The 20586-nt window shown below is 53.0% G+C and overlaps 1 protein-coding gene across 6 annotated transcripts in view; it reads left to right on the top strand.

Annotated features, from left to right (window-relative positions):
* Positions 1-6338: 6338 nt before the first annotated feature.
* The window catches only part of PDE6B (phosphodiesterase 6B), a 35409-nt gene continuing 21161 nt past the window's right edge, over positions 6339-20586 (top strand). For all 6 annotated transcript variants that reach the window (XR_011437666.1, XR_011437665.1, XM_070264095.1 and 3 more), the window contains exons 1-3: positions 6339-8385; positions 12751-12903; positions 13240-13329. Coding sequence is in view for 4 of the 6 variants with exons in the window: in XM_070264095.1 (XP_070120196.1) it covers positions 7846-8385; positions 12751-12903; positions 13240-13329 (783 nt within the window). In the remaining 2 variants the exon portion in view is untranslated. The remainder of the gene's footprint in view (positions 8386-12750; positions 12904-13239; positions 13330-20586) is intronic.

Below are 20586 nucleotides of genomic sequence, written 5' to 3'. Positions count from 1 at the left end.
ACAGCTGACCTTTAAATAACTGCAGTGGTCACTTTTATGTGGCAACTTGGCTGGGCCACAGGGTGCCCTGATATTTGGCTAAACATTGTTTCTGGGTGGGTCTGTGAGGGTGTTTGCAGATGAGACGAGCGTTTGAATCGGTGGACTCAGTAAAGCAGAGGCCCTCCCCAACGTGATTGGGCCTCATCCAATCCGCTGGGGGCCTGAGCAGAACAAAAGGTGGAGGAAGGGAGCATTCTGGGACATCAGGCTGCGGCACCAGGACTGGGACTGACACGGCCGCCTCCTCTGGGTCTCCACCTCGTGGACAGCAGATTGTGGGACTTCTCAGCCTCCATAACCGCCTGAGCCAATTTCTTAAAATAAATCTTCTTTCTCTGTCTCTCTAGCCTATTGGTTCTGTTTCTCTGGGGAGCCCTGGCTAGTCCAATACCTGAATGTTTTGTCCAGATGAGTCTCTTGCAATGGGTTTGCCTACGGGTTACAGAAGAGCTGCTGCAAGGGCTGAAACGACAAACTGCAGAGGAGGGCAGCCTCCAGCTCCGTCCCCTCGAGTTCTCGGGCCCTTCCCTCCTCTAGTCTTGGCTCTGTCCTCAGACCAGCCTTCCCCAGACGGCTGCACATGGACACCCACCGTGCACATCCAGAAGAGGGGAAGGCCAGGACTGGCCAGCGCGGGCCCAGCGCTCCCTTCTGCACTGGAGCAGGTGTCAGGAAACCGTTCAGGTGCCTCAGATCTGGTCCCCAACCAGTCGCTGGCCAGAAGGATGAGGCTGTGCTGGGCTCACACCAGGCAAACTGTGGCCCACAGGCAGAACCTGGCCGGTCACCTGTGTTAGTCTTCTAGGGCTGCCCAAGCCAAACACACAAAGTGGGGGGCTTAAAGCAACAGAATTTTGTCATCTCTCAGTTCTGGAAGCTGGAAGGCCAGGATCAAGGGCTGGTTTCCTCTGGGGGCTCTTGGGGCGGAAGCCATTCCACGCCTCTCTCGAGCTCTGGTGGTGGCTGGCAATCCTTGGCATCCCTCGGCGTCCCCTCCAGTCTCTGCCTCTGTCCCCAGGTGGGCTTCTCTGTGCCTCTTCTTATGAAGACCCACCAGGGATAGGATTTAGGGCCCACCTTAATCCAGGATGGCCTCGTCTTAAATTGGTTCATCCGCAAAGACTTTATTTCCAAATAAGGTCACATTCACACATCCCAGGTTAAAAAACAAAAGGCAGAAGTTAATTCATCAGAGCCTTCTTTATTCTAGTTTTTAAAAGACAAACCCCTCCAGTATGAGGAGACGCCCTCTCCCACTTCCCTGCTGCCCTCAGCTCACCCGTGTGCCCCTCTAACCCCCCACTCCCACACCGAGGCTGGATGCCACCTGGTTGGCGGCCACAGCCACTGGTCCTCTTTTTGATCAAGTGAAGCGAAACCATGAAAATCTGTCACCTTGAGGGATTGGGTCTCTTCTGCCCTCTTCCCCTGGTTCATGTCAGGTACTAGCCTGGGTAAGTGTGGGCTGTCCCCAGTGCTGGCCAGGGAGGCAGGCAGTGTCGACAAGGCCACCTGGCCAGCACACAAGGCCACACCTTCCACAGAGCACCTTCAGCAACAAAGGCCCTACGCCCTCTCCATCCACTCTCTCAGCTGTTCCAGAACTCAGGCAGAAAACAGGGTATCACTTCTTTTCCCTCAAAAACCCAAGCAGAAGCATCCTAAATGTCCGTGAATAGGAAATTAGTTAAATAACTTACGGAACCTACACATAATGTAATTCTGTGCAGCCACTAAAAATACGAATGGGCAGGCTACAAAACGACGTGTGTCCTGTGGTCCTACTGTAGAATCGTTCACATCGACGTGTGTACAAAGAGCAAGCAGTCGGGGGGCAAGGGGGGATCTTGCTTTATCAATAAACGCACCGCTCTTGGGAGGAAGCGGCGTTGGTGAGACAGGCCTGCGTCTGCCCCACAGACTCGTCACCCCCAGGCGTCTTTGTGGTGGGGGAGGAGTGATCCTTTCTTTGTCTGTATTTCCAGCTCTCCAACAATGCATGTTTTCTTGTGTGACTATAACACGTTCTGTTTCAACTGAAGAACTGCCTCCTATCTGGTACTGACGCCCTGGGAACATGGGTCAGGCCCACCTGTGGCCCCTGGGGCTGACTTAGTGCCCCAGGCCCTTGCTGCTGATACACCTCAGCCACCGCCGACTGGCCCACCTGGCTCTGACCAACCTCCTGCCTGGAGAGGGCACATTCTCCCTCTTGGCTGGCTTCTCCTGCCACTTCTGGCTGTGGATGAAACTCCACCCCACGGGAAGGGGCATCTGGGTTTCTCAATGGCTGCCCAAGGGGCTGGGAGCACCCCTGCAACTGTGGAGGGCTCATTCCCCATGGGGCAGACTCTGAGCAACGGGAAGCAGGAGGCTGGAGAGAGAGAAAGTAGGTTCCCCTGGCTTCTCTGTGCACGTGGCCAAGAGGGAGCACCTGCTGAGCACCAGCTGTGTCTGCGGCTCCTCGAGAGCCAGGGCTCAGCTTGCTAACCTGGATTTGCTTCAGTTCCTCAACGTCTCACTTTCCACCCACCCTGCGCTGCTGCTTGGGATTGCATCTCCCTCGTAAAGGTGCGCGCCTAACCCACGCCCCAGGCTCTGTGTTCTAGGGAACATCCAGGACCAACAGCGACTCTTTGCTGCGTGACAAAATGCCCCAAAACTTAGTGGCTTAAACATTCATTTGCCTGTGATTCTGTGTGTCCCTCACTCGGGCTGGGCAGTTCTCTAGTCTTGCCTCAGGTCACATTGCAGCTGTGGTCAGCTGGCAGCTGGCTTGAGGCTAGATGGTCTAAGATGACCTTACTCTTAAGAAGTCTGGCAGCTGTGGCCAGCCCCTGGCCAGTTGGCCTAGGAGACCTCAGCTGCTTCACGCAGCCCCTCCCTTTCCCCTCCCTGTCCTGCCTGCCGCTGGGGGCTGGCCCATCAGAGACAATCAGTCATAAACCCCAAAAGTTGCCCTTGGGGACACCACAGATCTGGCTGGGATGGGGCCAGGGCCACCCAGACTGTCAGAAAGAACATGTGTTCTGCCTCTTGCCCCTGCCTCTGCCCTTGATGCTCTGTGCACCCATCTCAGGGACCACATGGTGCTGCCCTCTGGCCACATCCCCAGCAGAGAAGTGTGGTCCCATTCGCAGGTACACCTCCCCCCCCATGCCAGGAGTCCTGACACATCAAGCCTGTCCTACAGAGAAGACAATCACAAAATACAAGTGAGGAAGTTCCAGTTTCTCCTACACTCCATTCCCTAAAGATCAAACACAGGCCTTGCTTCCTCTTCTTGGTCCAACCTTACCTTTTACCCAAGTTTCGGCTCCCCAACCAGATCAGCACAGAGCCCAGACAGGCAGCCACATCGCCCCCTCAGCCCTCTGCTCCCGGCTCTGCACCTCCTCCCTCCAGATGCCCTCTGACAACTTGGCCTCTGTTCTCTCCCACACCCCCAGCCTTCCCCTCCCCTCTCCCTGTCAGGCAGGGGGGCAGCCGTCCTCTGTGACTTGTTCTCAGCAGGACCTCATGATGTACACTGCCCGTGCCACACGCTTTACAACGCCATTTCTCAGCTGCAAAACAACACAGCAAGATCCTTCCTGGCCAGAAACGAAAGAAGTCAGGAGACTGTCCTGAGGTCAGGCAGCTGGTAGGGGCAGAGGACAGAGCCAGGGCTGTGGGTGCACACCCCTACCTCAGCCCACACACCCCAGGCCCTGTCCTGGGGTTGGAGTCCGAGGCATCTCCCTGCCTCACCCCACCTCCCATGTTAGCATCTGTCCTTTCACAACCAGATGGCCAGGTAACACCTCTCCTGTCATCTCTCCAGCAAAACTCGTCCTAGGGAAGCAAAGGTCCTAACAGGTGCGTCCATTTCTCTGCACTGCAGGTTTCATGAGATTTCTGAATGTGGACTCCAATTTCCTCACCCCTTCCATCTCTTGCCTTTGCTCCTGACTGGTTAATTTTAATTTCAGAGCATAATGCTCCTTGCGAAATGCATCTTCTCCACAGTTTGGGACAAGAAACTAGAATTCTCTTCATGTAATAGCTATTTGAGACATATTCCTTGTTATAAATGGCTTCCAGGATGTGCTTGCTAATTTTAAAATTCCACATTATGATGAGGTAAAATTAATAGGAACCTAGCAAAGGAGCAATCCAATTTCTCCTCAATGTCCCTCAGGTTCATCTATGGAGAAGTTATCTGCTGTATCTGATGGGTCCTTGAACACAGGTATGCGTCACATGTGCAGCTCACAGGTGCACCACACAAGCATTCCTCACAGGTGTGTCACAGGGGCAGCTCACAGGCATACCTACCAAGTATATCTCAAAGATGTACTTCACAGGTTTACTCAGAGGTGCACCTCAAAGGCGAGCCTCACAGGCACACCTCACAGGTGCACCTCATAAGAGTACTTCGAGATACACCTCATGGTGTACCTTACAGGGGTACCTCAGGGGCACAATAGAGGCATACATCACAGATGTATCTCACAGGCTTATCTTACCAGCACACCTCACAGGTGTACCTTACAGGCTTATCTCACAGGTTTACCTCAAAGTTGTACCTCACAGATGTACCTCACAGGCACACTTCAGAGGCATACCTCACAGGTATTCCTCAAGGAGTACCTTACAGGTGTCCTTCACAAGTGTATCTCATAGGCATACTTCGTAGGTGTATCTCAAGTCTGTACTACACATGAATATCTCACAGGTGCACTTCACAGGTGTGCCTCACAGGTGTGCCTCACAGACACACCTCAAAGATGTACACCAGGTGCATCTCACAGGTGTACATCACAGGCACACCTCACAGGTGTACCACAAAATTGTACCTCAGGCACACCTCAAAGATGTACCCCAAGGTGTACCACACAGACATACCTCACAGGTGTCCCTCACAGGGGCATCTCACAGACACACCTGACAGGTGATCCTCACAGGGGATTAACTGCATCAAGAGTCCAACCCTCAGGCCCTGCTCAGGGGCCCCAGGCACCACCACTAGGTGTGTCAGGGAGTCAAATGAGAAAGGGGAAGGAGCTGATACAGAATGTTGTTGAGCAGTTAGCCCTGGGCCCCGCAGGTGAGGTAGTTGGGGCATTTACACGTGACCTTACTAGTCACCGGCCAAGGGCACCTCTGGGGGCGTTAACTCCTGGTGACTCTGCTCTGCAAGCACTGCAGGCTCAGAGGCAGGGAAACCCACAGGTAAAGAGACACAGGTGCCACAGGTGTGAGTCAGGCAGCACACGTGTTATGACAAGCTGTGTGTGGGTGCACCCTCACTCTGGGTCCCTTCTCTCCACCCGGTGCTCCCAGGTGACTGGCTGTGGCACAGTGGTGCCCCCAGCTCCTCAGCCAGCACCCTCCTCCACTCCCCACCCACTCTGCATGGAGCCCTCATCACTCCATGTACCCTGAACACGTCATGCCTCTGAGCCCACAGCCATGCTGCTCCCACTGCGGCCACCTCCCCTCACAGCTTCACCTGGGGGCCTCCCTGCCCCAATGGGGCTGCCCCATTCAGCACTCTCACGCCCATACCAGGTGAGCTTCACGCCTTCTCCCCGTTGTCCTCAGCCCTGCCAGGAAAAGGGAGGGCGAAGGAGAGAGCAGAGGAGGGCCCAGCTGACAGGAGCGAGCGAGCAGAAGCAGGAAGGGTGGGCCGCAGCACCGAGAGGGGGCATCAGGGTGGGGGTGAGCTGAGGATTTGAGACGTGTCCCACCAAAGACCCAGCTCCCCCGGGCCGCACAGCCAGATGGCTGCCTCATTGGCATTTCCCTCACATCCCAGCATGATTGGACTCCAGCTCAGAGCGTCTAGAGACAATACACTGGAAGTGCTCTGGAAGCTGTCAGGGGCTGGACTCAGGGAGAGGCGACCCACAGCCTGGCCCCAAACCCAAGCACCACAGCACCTGCTTCCCCCCACCCCCATCCCACTCTCCCTCATCTTCAGTCAGAAACTCACTATTTTTAGGAAAAGTGGGAGACCTCGGAGCAGATCCCTGAAAGGAATCTGCTGCGTGACTAAGCGGAGGCAGGAACGTCACAGCGCAAGGGCCCACGCCCCGTGCTTGGCCAGCTGGACCATTGTGGCCGGTGCAGCTGCAGGGAACCAGCCCGGAGCCCACGCAGAAGGTCCCCTGGAACCAAGACTTGTGCTGAGAAAACTTGTCTAAGCACAAGAGGCCACCCTGGCCCCACACTCACGCGTGTGCACACTTATACACGGACACACACTAACACACGCATACGCTTGCTCATACATGCATGCACAACTTTTTACCAGCTGAATGCAGTAAAAGTCAGAACCACACACAAACCTGCGTCCTGGCCAAAACAGTGGTGATGATATAGACACTGGCAACCTGAGGAAGAAATGAAAAAACCGTAGGCTGTTTCCCTCAGTTGAGGGCCTGGATTATGGTTCCCGGTCCTTGGCGGGAGGGGTCTGGAGTCCTTCGGACTAAACCTTTCTGCTTCCATGCCTCTGCACACAGGACCAGTTGGCAGGGCTCCTGGCTCCTGCTTCAGAAGGTGAGCCCACCCAGTCTCTGCCGAGTGAAGTGAACAGCAGTTTACACCCCGAACCTCCCAGCAGTCCATCGGCACACACACATATGCACACACATGCACACCCAGCATGCATGAACACACATACCCAGCACACACACACATGTATGCATACACACACACACACACCCAGCATGCACATACACATCCATGCACACCCAGCATGTGTGGACATGCACGGACATGTATGCATGTGCACACACATGCACACACATCTGCACACAGTCTCTTTTATGTGGAGTAAAGAGCCCTCCTGCATCAGGAGAGTCAGACAGACCTGGGTTGAGTCCTCCAGGTGCAATCCAACCTCTTTTTAATCACACCACGGCTCACAGAGAAGCTAATATCTGTGTGACACCCAGGGCAGATGGACAAGCCTCGGTGAGAAGCACCTGCTGCCATCTAGGCGTGACAGTCCCTTTGAGGCACAGATGCTCCGACGCAGACCCATCTGTAAAACACGGCAGTGCCCACAGTGCAGTTTTGGACTCTGTGGGAGCAGAGGGTCTAGCAACATGAATAAAGGTGCCCAATAAGTAGGAGTGAGGCCAAGGAGAGATGTGTGGTGGGGGATCATTGAGGTGACTTCCAACAAGAGGTGCCAGCTCTTACCTGCAGCACTGCTGTGCCCTCAGGAGTCTGGTTCTCACTGCAGACCCCTCGCCTGTAAGACTGAGTGACCAGACTGCACCCCACCAGCAAAGAGAGGGGCAAGTCTGTGCGAACCCCCACCTTGTGGTCCCACCTCCACGCTGGGCACTGGCCACCTTCTTCCCTTCTCCCCACTTCCTTCTGTGGGGATGAGGCACAGAGCTGAACCCAGCATGACCTCTAGCACAGTCGGGGAGTTCCCCTCCTTGTCTGGAGCAGGGCTGCATGTCCCCAAGGCAAGGCTGGTCTGGCCACCTCCCCAGCACGCCTGAGCCCAGGTCTGGGCACCCAGGAGATCCCAAATTCTCGGGCAGACCCCCAGGCAGAAAGGCTCATAGCGTCTGTGGGATTACCTCCTTCCCAGGTATCAAGTGCGAGGGCCTGGCTGCCGCCGCCCAGGACCTCTGCCACAGGTGGGAGCCCTAGAGTGGTATCCCTGCCCCCTTCCAGGCATCTGATTTTCCCAGGGGAGGTGCGAAGCTGGAGATCTACAGCAAGGGGGGCAGCGGTGGGTGAGTCAGCTGGTGCCCTCCCAGGACTCAGTAATCGTCACTAAGAAAGGCTTTGCTGATGACAGTGTTTGCTGGGAGTCCGTGTGTGCCTGGGGACTGGCGGCTTCTCCCAGGCAGCCAGCGGGACACCATGAGCCTCAGCGAGGAGCAGGTGCAGGACTTCCTCAACCAGAACCCCAGCTTCACGGACCAGTACTTTGGGAAGAAGCTGAGCCCAGAGAATGTGGCCGGTGCCCATGAGGACGGATGCCCAGCAGACTGCACCAGCTTCCGTGAGCTATGCCAGGTAGAAGAGAGTGCGGCCCTGTTCGAGCTGGTGCAGGACATGCAGGAAAGCGTGAACATGGAGCGGGTGGTCTTCAAGATCCTGCGACGCCTCTGCACCATCCTGCGTGCCGACCGCTGCAGCCTCTTCATGTACCGCCAGCGCAACGGCGTGGCTGAGCTCGCCACACGCTTGTTCAGCGTGCAGCCCGACAGCATCCTGGAGGACTGCTTGGTGCCCCCTGACTCTGAGATTGTCTTCCCGCTGGACACTGGGGTCGTGGGCCATGTGGCTCAGACCAAGAAAACGGTGAACGTTGAGGATGTGACCGAGGTGGGTTCTGGACCACACCTCGCAGGGCGGGTGAGGGGTTACCCTGGGCCCCATGGGACAGGTCAACCCACAGGCTGTGTGGGGACCCTCAGTTTTCAGGAAGGTGGCCGAGGGTGTGGGGCTGACGAGTGGAATGGAGCCCAGTCGGAGCTCGCGGGAAGGAAGGAAGCCCTGAGGTAGCTGGGAGGGCGGCCTGGGAAGGCCCTGCTGTCCCCTTGACCCACGGCTCCCTGGACGGGGCATTGAGGAGGAAGGGGTCAGAGCAGGGGCTGTTGCCCCCAGAGCCCCAAGCTCACAACCCCATAGGAGACCACGCTGCTCACTGCGAGGGCAGCTTTGGGGGTTCAGGAGAAGCAGCGAGAGGCCAGGGCTGGTCCAGGGCAGGGCGGGGGGGGTGGTGGACAGCAGTGCAGGAGCTGAGAGATTCAGGAGGACCAGTTCTTGTTGGGCAGGAAGGAGAGAGTGCCAGTGACCCTGCTGCGTGTGGCCCATGCACCAGGAGGACCGCTGCCCCCGGGGGGAAGAGTGTGGATGGGGTGGGGGAAGGTGATGTCAGTCTGGGATGCACTGAGTTTGAGGTGCCTGTCGGACGTGTGAGGGACAGAGGCCCCGAGGTGGACAAGGGGCTCTGGGGAGATGCAGCCCACGTCCTGCTCCTCTCCCTTCCCCGCCACCACCTCCAAGAGGGTCCAGCCTGGGAGCCGTGAGCTGGATCAGCCTCTTCCACTTCCTGTGAAGGAATCCAGAGGGGATCACCCAGTGGGTCAAGCCTCCTCCAAAGCAGCAGCTGTCCCTGTCTCTAGAGACAAGGGACAAGTGCCCGGCCCCCAGCTCCCGGCGCCTGGGAAGGAAGCAGCCGTGGCTCAAATCCTCTTAAACGTATCTGCTCTAAACAGGCTTCGGTCCAGCGACCTGGATATAGTAATCTCTGGGATTAGCTTCATCTTCACTTTCCTTTTAGGAAATGGGTCACACACGAATCAGAATATCAGGAGCACAAACTGCCAGGAAAACAGGAAACTCAGCAGTGGGGGGCGCTCTCCCTCTCCCCTCCACCATCCCCTTCTCTCCTCCTCCCTCCCCCTCTCTGTACCCCGTCTCCCTCCCTCCTCTTGTCCCCCCCTCTCTCTCTCCCTCTCTCTCTCCCCTCCTCCCCCAGCTACATCCTGTGCCCTCCCTTCTCTGAGTCTGGGATGGTCCTCTCAGCCCCCAGCTGCCACCCTCCTCCACCCAAAGCTGTGCTGTTAGTCTGGTGGTTGCTCTGAGGGTCTGGTTCAAACTGCGTGGCTGTCCTAGTTCTTGTCTGCCCCTCAACGGCTGTTTCTCCCTGGGGACTTAGCTTCTCAGGACGCCTCCATCAGGACGGCCTCCTCTGAGGTCTCCCTGACTACCCAGCACCACCGACACCTCCTCTGTAGGACAGGAGTACCATGTTGGCCTCAATGCTCAGGGCCTCGCTGGGTCTTTTGTTTATCTCAGATGCAGTGGAACCAAGACTAGAGTCTAAATCAGCCAAAAAGCCCGTTTCCGTAAAGTGCGTCACAAAGCCCTAAGGGTTGCCAAGTGTCAGACTGCCAGGTTCACACATCAATTTACAGAGGGGAGGCTGAGGCAGAGAGGGCCTGTGCTCCACCTGAGGTGCCGGCAGCATCTGGGGGCGAGGCGGGTGGTCTTTGGAGAGCACTCTATGCCTGTGTAACAGGGAGCCCTCTCACATGGCAGAGACCACTGGTGTGTCGTGGCAGGAGGGGGACTCCGCAGGGCTGTGATGTCACCCTACCACCCTTTTGCGGCTCCTAAGACCCTGGAGAGCTTGTGGCAAGGCAGCCGGGCAGAAGCCCCCGGAAGGCTCAGGGTAGGGACGTGGCTTGGCCACAGCCACCAAGCCTCTGGACAGGACCAGACCCAAGTCCCGGCTCTGTGGTGGCCTCTGACACCCCCCAACCCAAATTGCAGTGGGCCCTGAGACACCTCCTCATGGGGGGGGGGTCTCAACCCAGTCATGTAGACCGACCATTGTGGGGTTGATGGAAGCAGGAACATGGCTTTGTGGGGAAGCTCCTGGGAACCAGGTCTGGCCTTGCCAGGCAGGGACAGGCCAAGAGGTAGGTGGAGGCCTGAGGGATGCTGGGATGCTGGGTGAGTGATGACGTGGCTCTGGGCAGTGGGAGAGGAGAGTTGGAGGCACCCCTGTGTCCGCCTCAGATGTGCATTAGCAGCCTCCAGGTTGGTGGGAGGCAGGTCTGGTTCCAGGGTTTCCGGGAGCCCGAGCATCACCCACTGCCCACAGGGCTCTGGGGAGAGGGTCTGACTCAGCAGAGAAGCCGGGTGGGAACATTGATGTGGGGGACAGTGAAGTAGAAGCGACACAGGCAGGGAGCCCCAAGCCTCCCTCCTGGGGGACAGGCCTGAATGGGCACAGGATCAGGGCCCTCCCTCCTGCGGGACCCTAGCCCCTAGGTGACTCTGCTCTGAGAGCATGGCTCTGGCCAGAACCTGACCTTGACCTTCCAAAGTCTGGTCACCTTGCACTGAGGGTATGGTAGGGACTGGTGAGCTGGCTGCAGACATACCCCGAGGCTGCAGCCACAGACAGGGGGTGAAGGCCCAATGCTGTGAGAGTGGAGGGGGTGTCTGGCGTGGTGTGAGGGACCTGGGAGCAGTCAGGGCCCTGCAAGGTCGCAGTGGGAGCAGGGGACGTGTCTGCATGAGCACAGTAAGGAGAGACCAGGATGGAGCCAGGAGGCTGGGTGGTGTGGCCCGGAAGGCGGCACCAAGAGCGGCAGGTGCTGTGAAGCTGCCCAGAGAGGATGCAGGCAGGTGCTGTGAGTGCGTGGACTCAGCCCCGAGCACCAAGGACACTGCCACACGTCGGCTCTGGGGCAAGAGTCCCTGGGCGCTCAGCTCCACTGCAGAAACCCAGGGCAGTGGCTGGGCCAGTGAACCTCAGCGGCCTTGCATAATGGGAGTCGGTGGCACGGCCAACGCCGCCACTGCTCGCACCTGAGGATTGATGTTCCTTTGACAGCAGGAGCCACATGGCTGCAGGTGGCAGCTGCCTCTCCAGGAGTCGGGAGGGAGAAGAGTGGGCACCTGCTGCGTGCTCCCTTTTCAAGAACATCCACAGCTGCGCTTGCCCCCAGCAGTCTTCCTCTGACACCCTGCTGGGCAGCGGGTACAGCTTCCCTGGGCTGTGTGGGGGCTGAGCAATGGAGAAGGCGCCAGAAGTCATCTGGGGCCAGTTGCCCCACTGTCTGCCACAGCCCTGACCATCCCTGAGTAACCCTGAGAGAGTTCCTTTAGCCACAAAGAACAAAATAAAACGAAGGGGCCCTTGTTCAAGTTGACCGGTGAGCAGTGGGACACAGAGCCATCCCATCCCTGCCAGAGGCCATACAGCAGGAAGTCCAGAGCCCAGTCCAGGCCGTCTGACTCCAGACCGTCCACCGTGGCCACCACGCCGGCTCACTCTGGCGTCGTGTAAATGAGTGTCAGCACCGGATAGTCAGAGGACGAGGCCGGGTCACGTCCACTCTGAGGGATAGAGTCCCGGGCACCAGGGGTCCTGGTCCAGGCAACCCTGGGTCACCTGGGCCAAGACAAAGCTCAGCTGATCTCTTCCCTGTAGAGACGAAACCAAAGAGCCCTTCAACCCTCCCGACCAGGAGAAGCCCCAGGGAGCCGCCGCGGGGGCCAGAGGCAGACAAAGGTCTATCATGGGGGCAACGACCCCGTGAGCAGACCCTGGCTGGAGCATAGGCCTGGAAGGCCTGGAGGGGCTAGTTCACAGGCCCTGGGGGTGTAGCAGACCCTCCCCCCCCAACTAGGGCTCACCTTTCATTCAGCCAACACTCATCTTTTGGGAAGAGCCTGAGGGGGCTGCCCCAGGGCGGCTGAAGGCAGACGGGGATGGCAGCCTGGACCAGGAGGGGCCTGGGGACGGGCAGACAGGACAGACTCAAGAGGCGTCCAGGAGGCCGGCTCAGCCAGTGGCAACAGGTAGGGGAGGACCCAGTCTGTCCACAGCCTGGGCGGGGCGCTGGGCAGGAGGTGTCCATGAGGGCTCTACGGAGTCTGCAGGACAGGCCGCTGGCAGTGTCCTTGTGCTGCCTGAGATCCCGATGCCCAGGGCAGGGCCAGCTGGGGCTCAGCACTGGCCCGGGCTGCAGCCTCTGTGGAGCTTAGCCCCGCCCGACCCCGGGGCCAGGATGCCAGGGCCCCTGTGGCTGGGCTGCTCCCCTCACAGCCCAGGATCAGGAGGAGGCCCCCCAGACTCAGCCTTTCTCTCCAGATGCTAAGACAAGCACAGGAGCAGCAGGTGACCACACAGCAACACCGTCTCTCTTCTCACCCTTTGCCTTTCAGTGTCCCCACTTCAGCTCCTTCGCTGACGAGCTGACCGGCTATGTGACGAGGAATATCCTGGCCACCCCCGTCATGAACGGCAAAGACGTTGTGGCTGTGATCATGGCTGTGAACAAGCTCGATGGCCCGTGTTTCACAAGTGAGGACGAAGACGTGAGTGTCAGGGAGCCCTCTGTGTGTGCGCGCATGTGTGTGCGGGCTGCCTACCATCCGAGTGCTCGCGTGTCCAAGGCCTGGTGGGGCATGCGTGTCTGCTGCTGTCTGTGTGTTCCTCTCCAAGGCCCGGCGCCAGGCTCGTCTGCATCTGCATCTTCCACGCAGCCGCGTGCATCTTCATGCGCCCAGGCCTGTGTGTGCCAGTCCACGGCCCGGCTGTGCAGTGTGTGCAGCCCCTCCTCCTGGCCACCGAGTGTCTCTTCCACAAGTGTGCACCTGGCACTCATTTGAAAGCCGGGTTCTTAACTCCTGGCGTTACAACTCCTATTTCAGGTTTTCTTGAAGTATCTGAATTTTGGCACGTTAAACCTGAAGATCTACCACTTGAGCTACCTCCACAACTGTGAGACGCGCCGAGGCCAGGTACGTCTGCCAGCCTCCCAGGGCTCCGAGCCGAGCCGTGGCGCAGAGCTGTGTGTGTCCAGGCGCCCACCCCATCTGGATAAGGACAGCGGTGCTGTGACCACCTGGGCGCGTCCAGGGCCAGCAGCTCCAGGGGGAGGGTCCATGGCTTTTGTGGGTGTGGGTGTGGTGCTGCGAGCATGCCGAGCTGCAGGCACGGAGGCCATGACGGGACATTCTGCGCGCCAGAACCGTGGGAGGCTCATCTGGCTCCCTGTCTGCTCACGGCCTTACCCTCCAGCCCACAGGGTCTGAGCACCTGCGAACACTGAGGGCACTGCCCTGCTTAGAAGCTGCTCACGCTCTCTTTGGAAGGAGCTGGGCTGGATTATGAGTGGACAATGGGAAGAGGGACCCACCCCTTGGTGCTAAGCCCTCGGTGAATTTAGCCCCCAGCTACACTGAGAGCCGTCAGTTCCAGGGCTGGAATCTGCTTCCCCCCCGAGCTGGGAGGTGTGGCGACCTGGTGGAGGCAGGTGAGACCTTGTGTTGTGGGAACAGGTGCGGAGCTGATGGGCCCCTCGGCAGAGTGCGGGTCCCTCCAGGTCCTCCTGCCTCCGAGTCCCGGCCCATGGGAGCCTGGATAAACAGTGAGTGGACTGGGAGAGGAGGCCAAAGGCAGCTCCTCTCACTCTGGGCCTGGGGAAAGCTGCACAAGACGTGGCCTCTGGGCTGAACCTCAGAGGACATCAGTGGTGACCTGGTCCCTCCACACCGTCACCACCTTCTGTTCTGTCTGCGAAGTTGTCTGCGTGTTGGTTGCCTGCTGCTCCTGTGCCTATCTTAGCATGCGGAGACAAAGGCTGAGTCTGGGGGCCTCCCCTGATCCATGGGCTGCGAAAGGAGCAGCCTGGGCAGGCAGTCTGGGGGCAACCCAAGCCCCCTGAGGGTCTCCTGGCCGCAGGCCGGCCCCGCTGATAGGCACCTGTGATAAACCCCTCCAGGAGGGCTACCTCCCTGGGGCCAGGACCGTGTGGGGCTGAAGCCACAGCCCAAGGAGGACGAGGCCCCCGTCCTGGTGCTCGCAGTGTGGCCCATGCAGAAGGGGTGGTGAGGACACTTGAGGGAGAGGATGGGCGAGAGGGTGCCCAGGGCAGAGGGAAGGGTGTGGCCAGGGCCTGAGGCCGTGGAGGAGCTGACAGCCAGCAGCCAGCGGGACTGCAGCGTAGGGGCTGAGCAGGGGCCGCCGAGCGGTCAGGCAGGGCTCAGGGCCAGGCTGGGGAGAAGCTGAAGGACTGAGATGGGCAGATGCGGCTCTACACTGGGTGAACGGTGCTCTTCAGAAGGAAGTCGCTATGAGCCCTGTCCTGTAGGGGCATTTGTCTCTTCTCACCCGTTTCCTAATTTACGCAGTCACTTGTTTGTACCAGTCTGGACTCGTGGGTGTTTCTCACGCTTGGGTTATAATCCAGCATGACTTCACTGATTCTGTTGCTCAGCTTGTTGCCTGTGTTGCCTCAGTTCCCTGCCTCATCGACTCCAGCCTTCAGGTTGTTCTTTATTTGATCAGTTAGTGAGTTTGGGGGGTTTTGCTCAACCTTACTCTCTGGAACTACATGATGCTCCAGGCTCATTTACGTATTTCCTGCCCAGCCTGGAGTCAGCCATTCCTCAAGGAACCCTGGCTGCTCTTATTGGAGAATGGTCTTAGAAGCCAAGATGTAGGTGCTGGGTGTGCTCTTTCTCTGGGGTATCCTAGCATCTAGGCCCTCTGAGCCAACAGAGCAAAGAGATAGACGTGTGCACACTAGCCTAAGCATACGCCGATCTATAATTATTTCTACATCAAACCAACTGTGTCTACATTAAGTTGAACACAAGTTCTTGCTGATGTCCCCAACTCTAATTCATTGCCACATGGATCATTCTGGCCTCCTCCCCTTGCTGGTACATAATTTCCACTCCAACAGCAAAGCACGTGGCTCCCATCATCCCATAACCCTTTACTTAATTGTTCAGTTCCAGGACACATGTACAGCAATGCCAGGATTGCTAACCTGTGTCCCAATGGGAGGCGACTTTGTCAACAGAGCACACTGCTGTGTGCAGTTGCTTGTACCGTTACTCTTACAGACTCCTCATTCCAAAACACCTAGGTCAGCACCTTTTTCTCCACCCGCTCAGTGAGGCAGCTCATGCATTTTAATGCAGTTAGATTGTCTTGTCAGAGTCTGCGTTCTTTCTTGGAGTCCCCCCACTACTAAATGCTTCTTTAGTTGCATATATCAGGTTCATTTTTTGTGCTGCAGATTTTAACAGGTTTTGACAAGTGTGTCACGACATGCATCCACCATTGTTGTTTGGTGCTCTTGAGTGGATTCCAGTTCCTAGCGACCCAGGAGACAGCAGAGTAGAACGCTGTCCAGTCTTTTTGCACCATCCTCTCATCTTCTGGTGGTATGTCAGACCATGCTTCACTGCTATTCATAACCAATTTTTCATGGCCAATTTTTTTGGAAGTGGGAGGTCAGGTCCTTCTTCCTAGTCTGTCTTAGTCTGGAAGCTCTGCTGAAACATGTCCACCTGCTGGCATTGTGAATACTGGTAGCATAGCTTTCAGCATCACAACAACATGCAGACGCCACAGCGTGGTGTGGTTCTCTGACTGGAAACGGACCCAGGCCGTGTTGGTGAGAGCACCAAATCTTAACCACTAGACCACCAGGTTTGACTATATCCACCATTAAAATATCATAAAGAATAATTTCACTGCCCTAAAAGTCTCCTATGCGCCACCCGTTTATCCCTCCACGCTCTACCTCCACCAAACCCCCAGCAATCACTGATTATTTTACTGTCTCTGTAGTTTTCCTTTTCCAGAATGTCATAGAGTTGGAATCGTACAGTGTGTGTAGCCTTTTCAGATTGGCTTCTTTCACTTAGTAATATGCATTTAAGGTTCCTTCATGGCTTGATAGCTCATTTCTTTTTATTGATGAATAATATTCCACTGTCTGGATGGACCACAGCTTATTCATTCAGCTGTGGAAGAACATCTTGATTGTTTCCAGTTTGGGCAATTATGAATAAAACTTCTATAAACATTTGTTTACAGGTTTTTGTGTGGACATAAGTTTTCAATTCAGTTGAGTAAATACCAACGGGTGCAGTTGCTGGATAATGTGGTATGCCTATGTTTAATTTTGTAAGAAATTGCCAAAAAGTGGCTGTGCCATTTTACATTCCTGTCCTATCGCTCTGCATCCTCACCAGCTTTTGGTATTGTCAGTTATTTAGATTTCAGTCATTCTAATAGGTGTATTTCATTAGTGTTTTCATTTACAATTCCCTAATGACAAATCATGTTGAGCATCTTTTCATATACTTATTTGCCATTTGTATATCTTATCCTTTGGTGAGGTGTCTGTTCAGATCTTTTGCCCATTTTTAAATTAGATTGTCTATTTTCTTATTTTTAGTTTTAAAAGATTTTTGTAAAGTTTGAATACAAGTCCTTTAGCAGATACATATTTTGCCAATATTTTGTCCAGAGGTATAGTTTGTCTTTTCATTCTCTTAACAATGCGTTTGGTAAAAACAGAAGTTTTAAATTTTAATAAAGTCCAACTTATACATTTGTCCTTCATGAATTATACTTGGGCGTTGTATTTTGAAACTCATCACCAAACCCAAGGTCACCTAGATTTTTCCTTGTCATCTTCTAGAAGTTTTGCAGTTTTTTGTTTTACACTTAGGTCTAAATTAATCTTTGTGAAAGCTGTTAGGTTGGTTCTAGATGCTCTTTTTGTAAATGGAGGTCCAATTTTCCCAACAGCATTTAGTGAAAAGACTAGCCTTTCTCCACTGAATTGCCTTTGCTCCTTTGTCAAACTACAGTTGACTATATTTGTATGAACCTATTTCTGTGCTCTCTATTCTGTTCCGTTGGTCTAAGTGTCTATTTTTTCACCAATACCATACTGTCTTGAGCACGATAGCTTTACCGTCTTACAGTCAAGAATATCATTTCTCCAACATTTTTTTTCCTGGAGTATTGTGCTGGCTATTTTGTGGTGTGTGTGTTTTTGCCTTTTCATATAAATTTTAAAATCCGTTCATCCATACCAGCAAAATAGCTTGCTGGTATTTTAATTGGGACTGCATTAAATCTGTACATCACGTTAGGAAGAATTGGTGTCTTAATAATAATGGGTCTTCCAGTTCATGAACAGAGAACATCTGTCTATTTAGATCCTCTGTGATTTCTTCAGAGTTTGTAGTTTTTGCATATAGATCCTGTACATATTTTATGAATTTGTACCTGCGTTCAATTTTTTATGCTAATGTAAGTGATATTATGTTCCTAATTTCAAGTTCTAATTGTTCATTGCTGCTATAAAGAAAAGCGACTGACTTTCATATGTTAACCTTGTATCCTGTGACTTTAAGACAATCACTTATTAGTGCCAGGTGGTTTTTTAATTGACTGCTTGGTATTTTCAGATAGGTGATCATGTCATCTGCAAACAAAGACATTTTTATTTCTTCTTTCCCAATTTGTATACATTGTATTTCCTTTTCTTGTCTTATTGCACATGCTAGGACTCCCAGTACAATGTTGGACAGGAGTGGTAAGAGGGGACCTCCTTGCCTTTTTCCCAGTATTAGGGGAAGATGTCCAGTTTCTCAACATTAAGTATCATGTTCATTGTAGGTTTTTGTAGAATTTTATCTAGTTGAGGAAGTGTCCCTCTATTTCTACTTTGCTTAGAGCTTTTATTCTGAATGAGTGATGATTTTGTCAAGTGCTTTTTGTCCCTCAATTGATATGATCATGTTACTTTTTTTTTGCTTTAGCCTGTTAATATGGTGGATTACACTGATTTTCAAATGTTGAACCAGCCTTGCATACCTGGGATAAATCTCACTTGGTCATGGAGTATAATTACTTTTACATATTGTTGGATTGGTTTTGCTAATATTTTGTTAAGAATTTTTGCGTCTGTGTTCATGAGAGATTTTGGTTTGTAATTTTTCCTTTTTATGATGTCTTTATCTGGTTTGGGGATTAGGGTAATGCCGGCCTCATAGAATGGGTTAGAAGTGTTCTCTCGGCTTCTATTTCCTGGAAGGGATAGTAGTGACCTGGCATAATTTCTTCCCTGAGTGTTTGGTAGAATCCAGCAGGGAACCCACCAGGGACTGGTACTCTCTTTTTGGAAGATTGCTAATTCTTGATCCAATGGCTTTAATACTTCAGGTCTGTTCAGATTATTCCATTTCCCCTGGTGTGGGTGTTAGTAGTTTTTGTCTTTCAAGGCATTGAGAAACTTATTTTATCTCAGTTATCAAATTTGAGGACATACACTTGTTCTCAATAATTATTATTTATTTATTATTTCTTTTCTTCTACCTGCTTTAGGCTTAAATTGATCTCCTTTTTCTAGTTTTCTAAGATTAGATTATTGATTTTGAGTCTTTCTTCTCTTCTAATATGTCCATTCAACGCTGTGCATTTCCCTCCAAGCACTGCTTTCATGGCATCCCACAAACTTTGATAAGCTGTGTTTTCATTTTCATTTAGTTCAAAATCTTTATAAATTTCTCTGGAGACTTCTTCTTGGACCCATGTATTATTTAGAAGTATGTTGTTTAATCTATTTTGGAATTTTCCAACTGTATTTCTCTTATTGATTTCTAATTTAATTCCACTGTGGTATGACAATATATTCTTTATAATTTTTATACTTTTAAATTTGTTAAGATGTGTTTTATGGCCCAGAATATGTCTATTTTGGTGAATGCTCCATGTGACCTTGAAAAGAATGTGTATTCTGCTGCTGTTGGATGAAGTAGTCTGTAGATGTCCATTACATCCAATATTGTTTAGTTTGACTATTTTCTTACTGATTTTCTCCCTGCTGGATCTATCAGTTACTGAAAGAAGAGCATTGAAGCCTCCAGCTATAATCGTGGATTTATCTACTGCTTCTTGCAGATCTCTCAGTTTTTGCTTCATGTAATTCAATGCTCTGTTGTAAGGTGCAAACACATTAATATGTCTTCTTGGAGAAATGACCTATTTATCATTATGTAATGTCCCTCTTTACCTCTGATAATTTTCCTTCTTCTGAAGTCTGCTTTGTCTAGTCTAGTAAAGGGTACATCTCCCTTTACATTTTTTCCCAATTATTTTTATTGTGCTAAAATACACATAACATAAAATTTACCATCTTAACCATTTTGTTTTTAAAGATTTTATTATTCCTTTTTCTCCTCAAAGCCCCCCGGTACATAGTTGTATATTTTAGTTGTGGGTCCCTCTAGTTGTGGCATGTGGGACGCTGCCTCAGGGTGGCCTGATGAGCGGTGCCATGTCCACGCCCAGGATCCGAACTGGCGAAACCCCAGGCCACCACAGCAGAGTGCACAAACTTAACCACTGGGCTATGGGGCTGGCCCCACCATCTTAACCATTTATAAGTCTACAGTTCAGTGGTATTAAGTACATTCATATTGTGCAATCATCACCACCATCCACTTCCAGAACTCCTGACATCTTCCCAAACTAAAACTCTATCCCCATTAAACACTAACTCCCCATCCTCCCCCCCTCGCCCTGGGTACCCCCATTCTGCTTTCTGTCTCTATGATTCTGACTACTCTAAGTACCTCATATAAGTGGAATCATACAGTATTTGTCTTTTTGTGACTGGCTTGTTTCACTTAACATGAAGTCCTCAAGGTTCATCCACGTTGTAGCATATGTCAGAATTTCCTTCCTTTATTTTTGTGAGGAAGAGTGGCCCTGAGCTAACATCTGTTGCCAGTCGTCCTCTTTTTGCTTGAGGAAGATTGTCGCTGAGTTAACATCTGTGCCAGTTTTCCTATATTTTGTATATGAGACGCCAGCACAGCACAGCTTGATGAGCAGTATGTAGCTTTGCACCTGGGATCTAACCCACGAAACCCAGGCCACAAAAAACAGAGCGCAGGAACTTAACCACTACACCACCAAGCTGGACACTTCTTCCTTGTTTAAGGCTGAATAATATTTCATTGTATTGATGGACCACATTTTGCTTATCCATTCATCCATCAATGGGCATTTGGAGTGCTTCCACATTTTAGCTATTGTGAATAATCCTGCTCTCAACATGGGTGTACAAATATCCTTTTAAAACCCTGCTTTCAATTCTTTTGGGTATATACCCAGAAGTGGAACTGCCAGATCATACAGTAATTCTATTTTTAACTTTTTGAGGAATCGCCATACTG

This window comes from Equus caballus, chromosome 3 (genome assembly GCF_041296265.1).
Source record: "Equus caballus isolate H_3958 breed thoroughbred chromosome 3, TB-T2T, whole genome shotgun sequence".
NCBI lineage: Eukaryota > Metazoa > Chordata > Mammalia > Perissodactyla > Equidae > Equus > Equus caballus.
The sequence above is the reverse complement of the archived record's forward strand: the minus strand, read 5'-3'. Positions and strand labels throughout refer to the sequence as shown.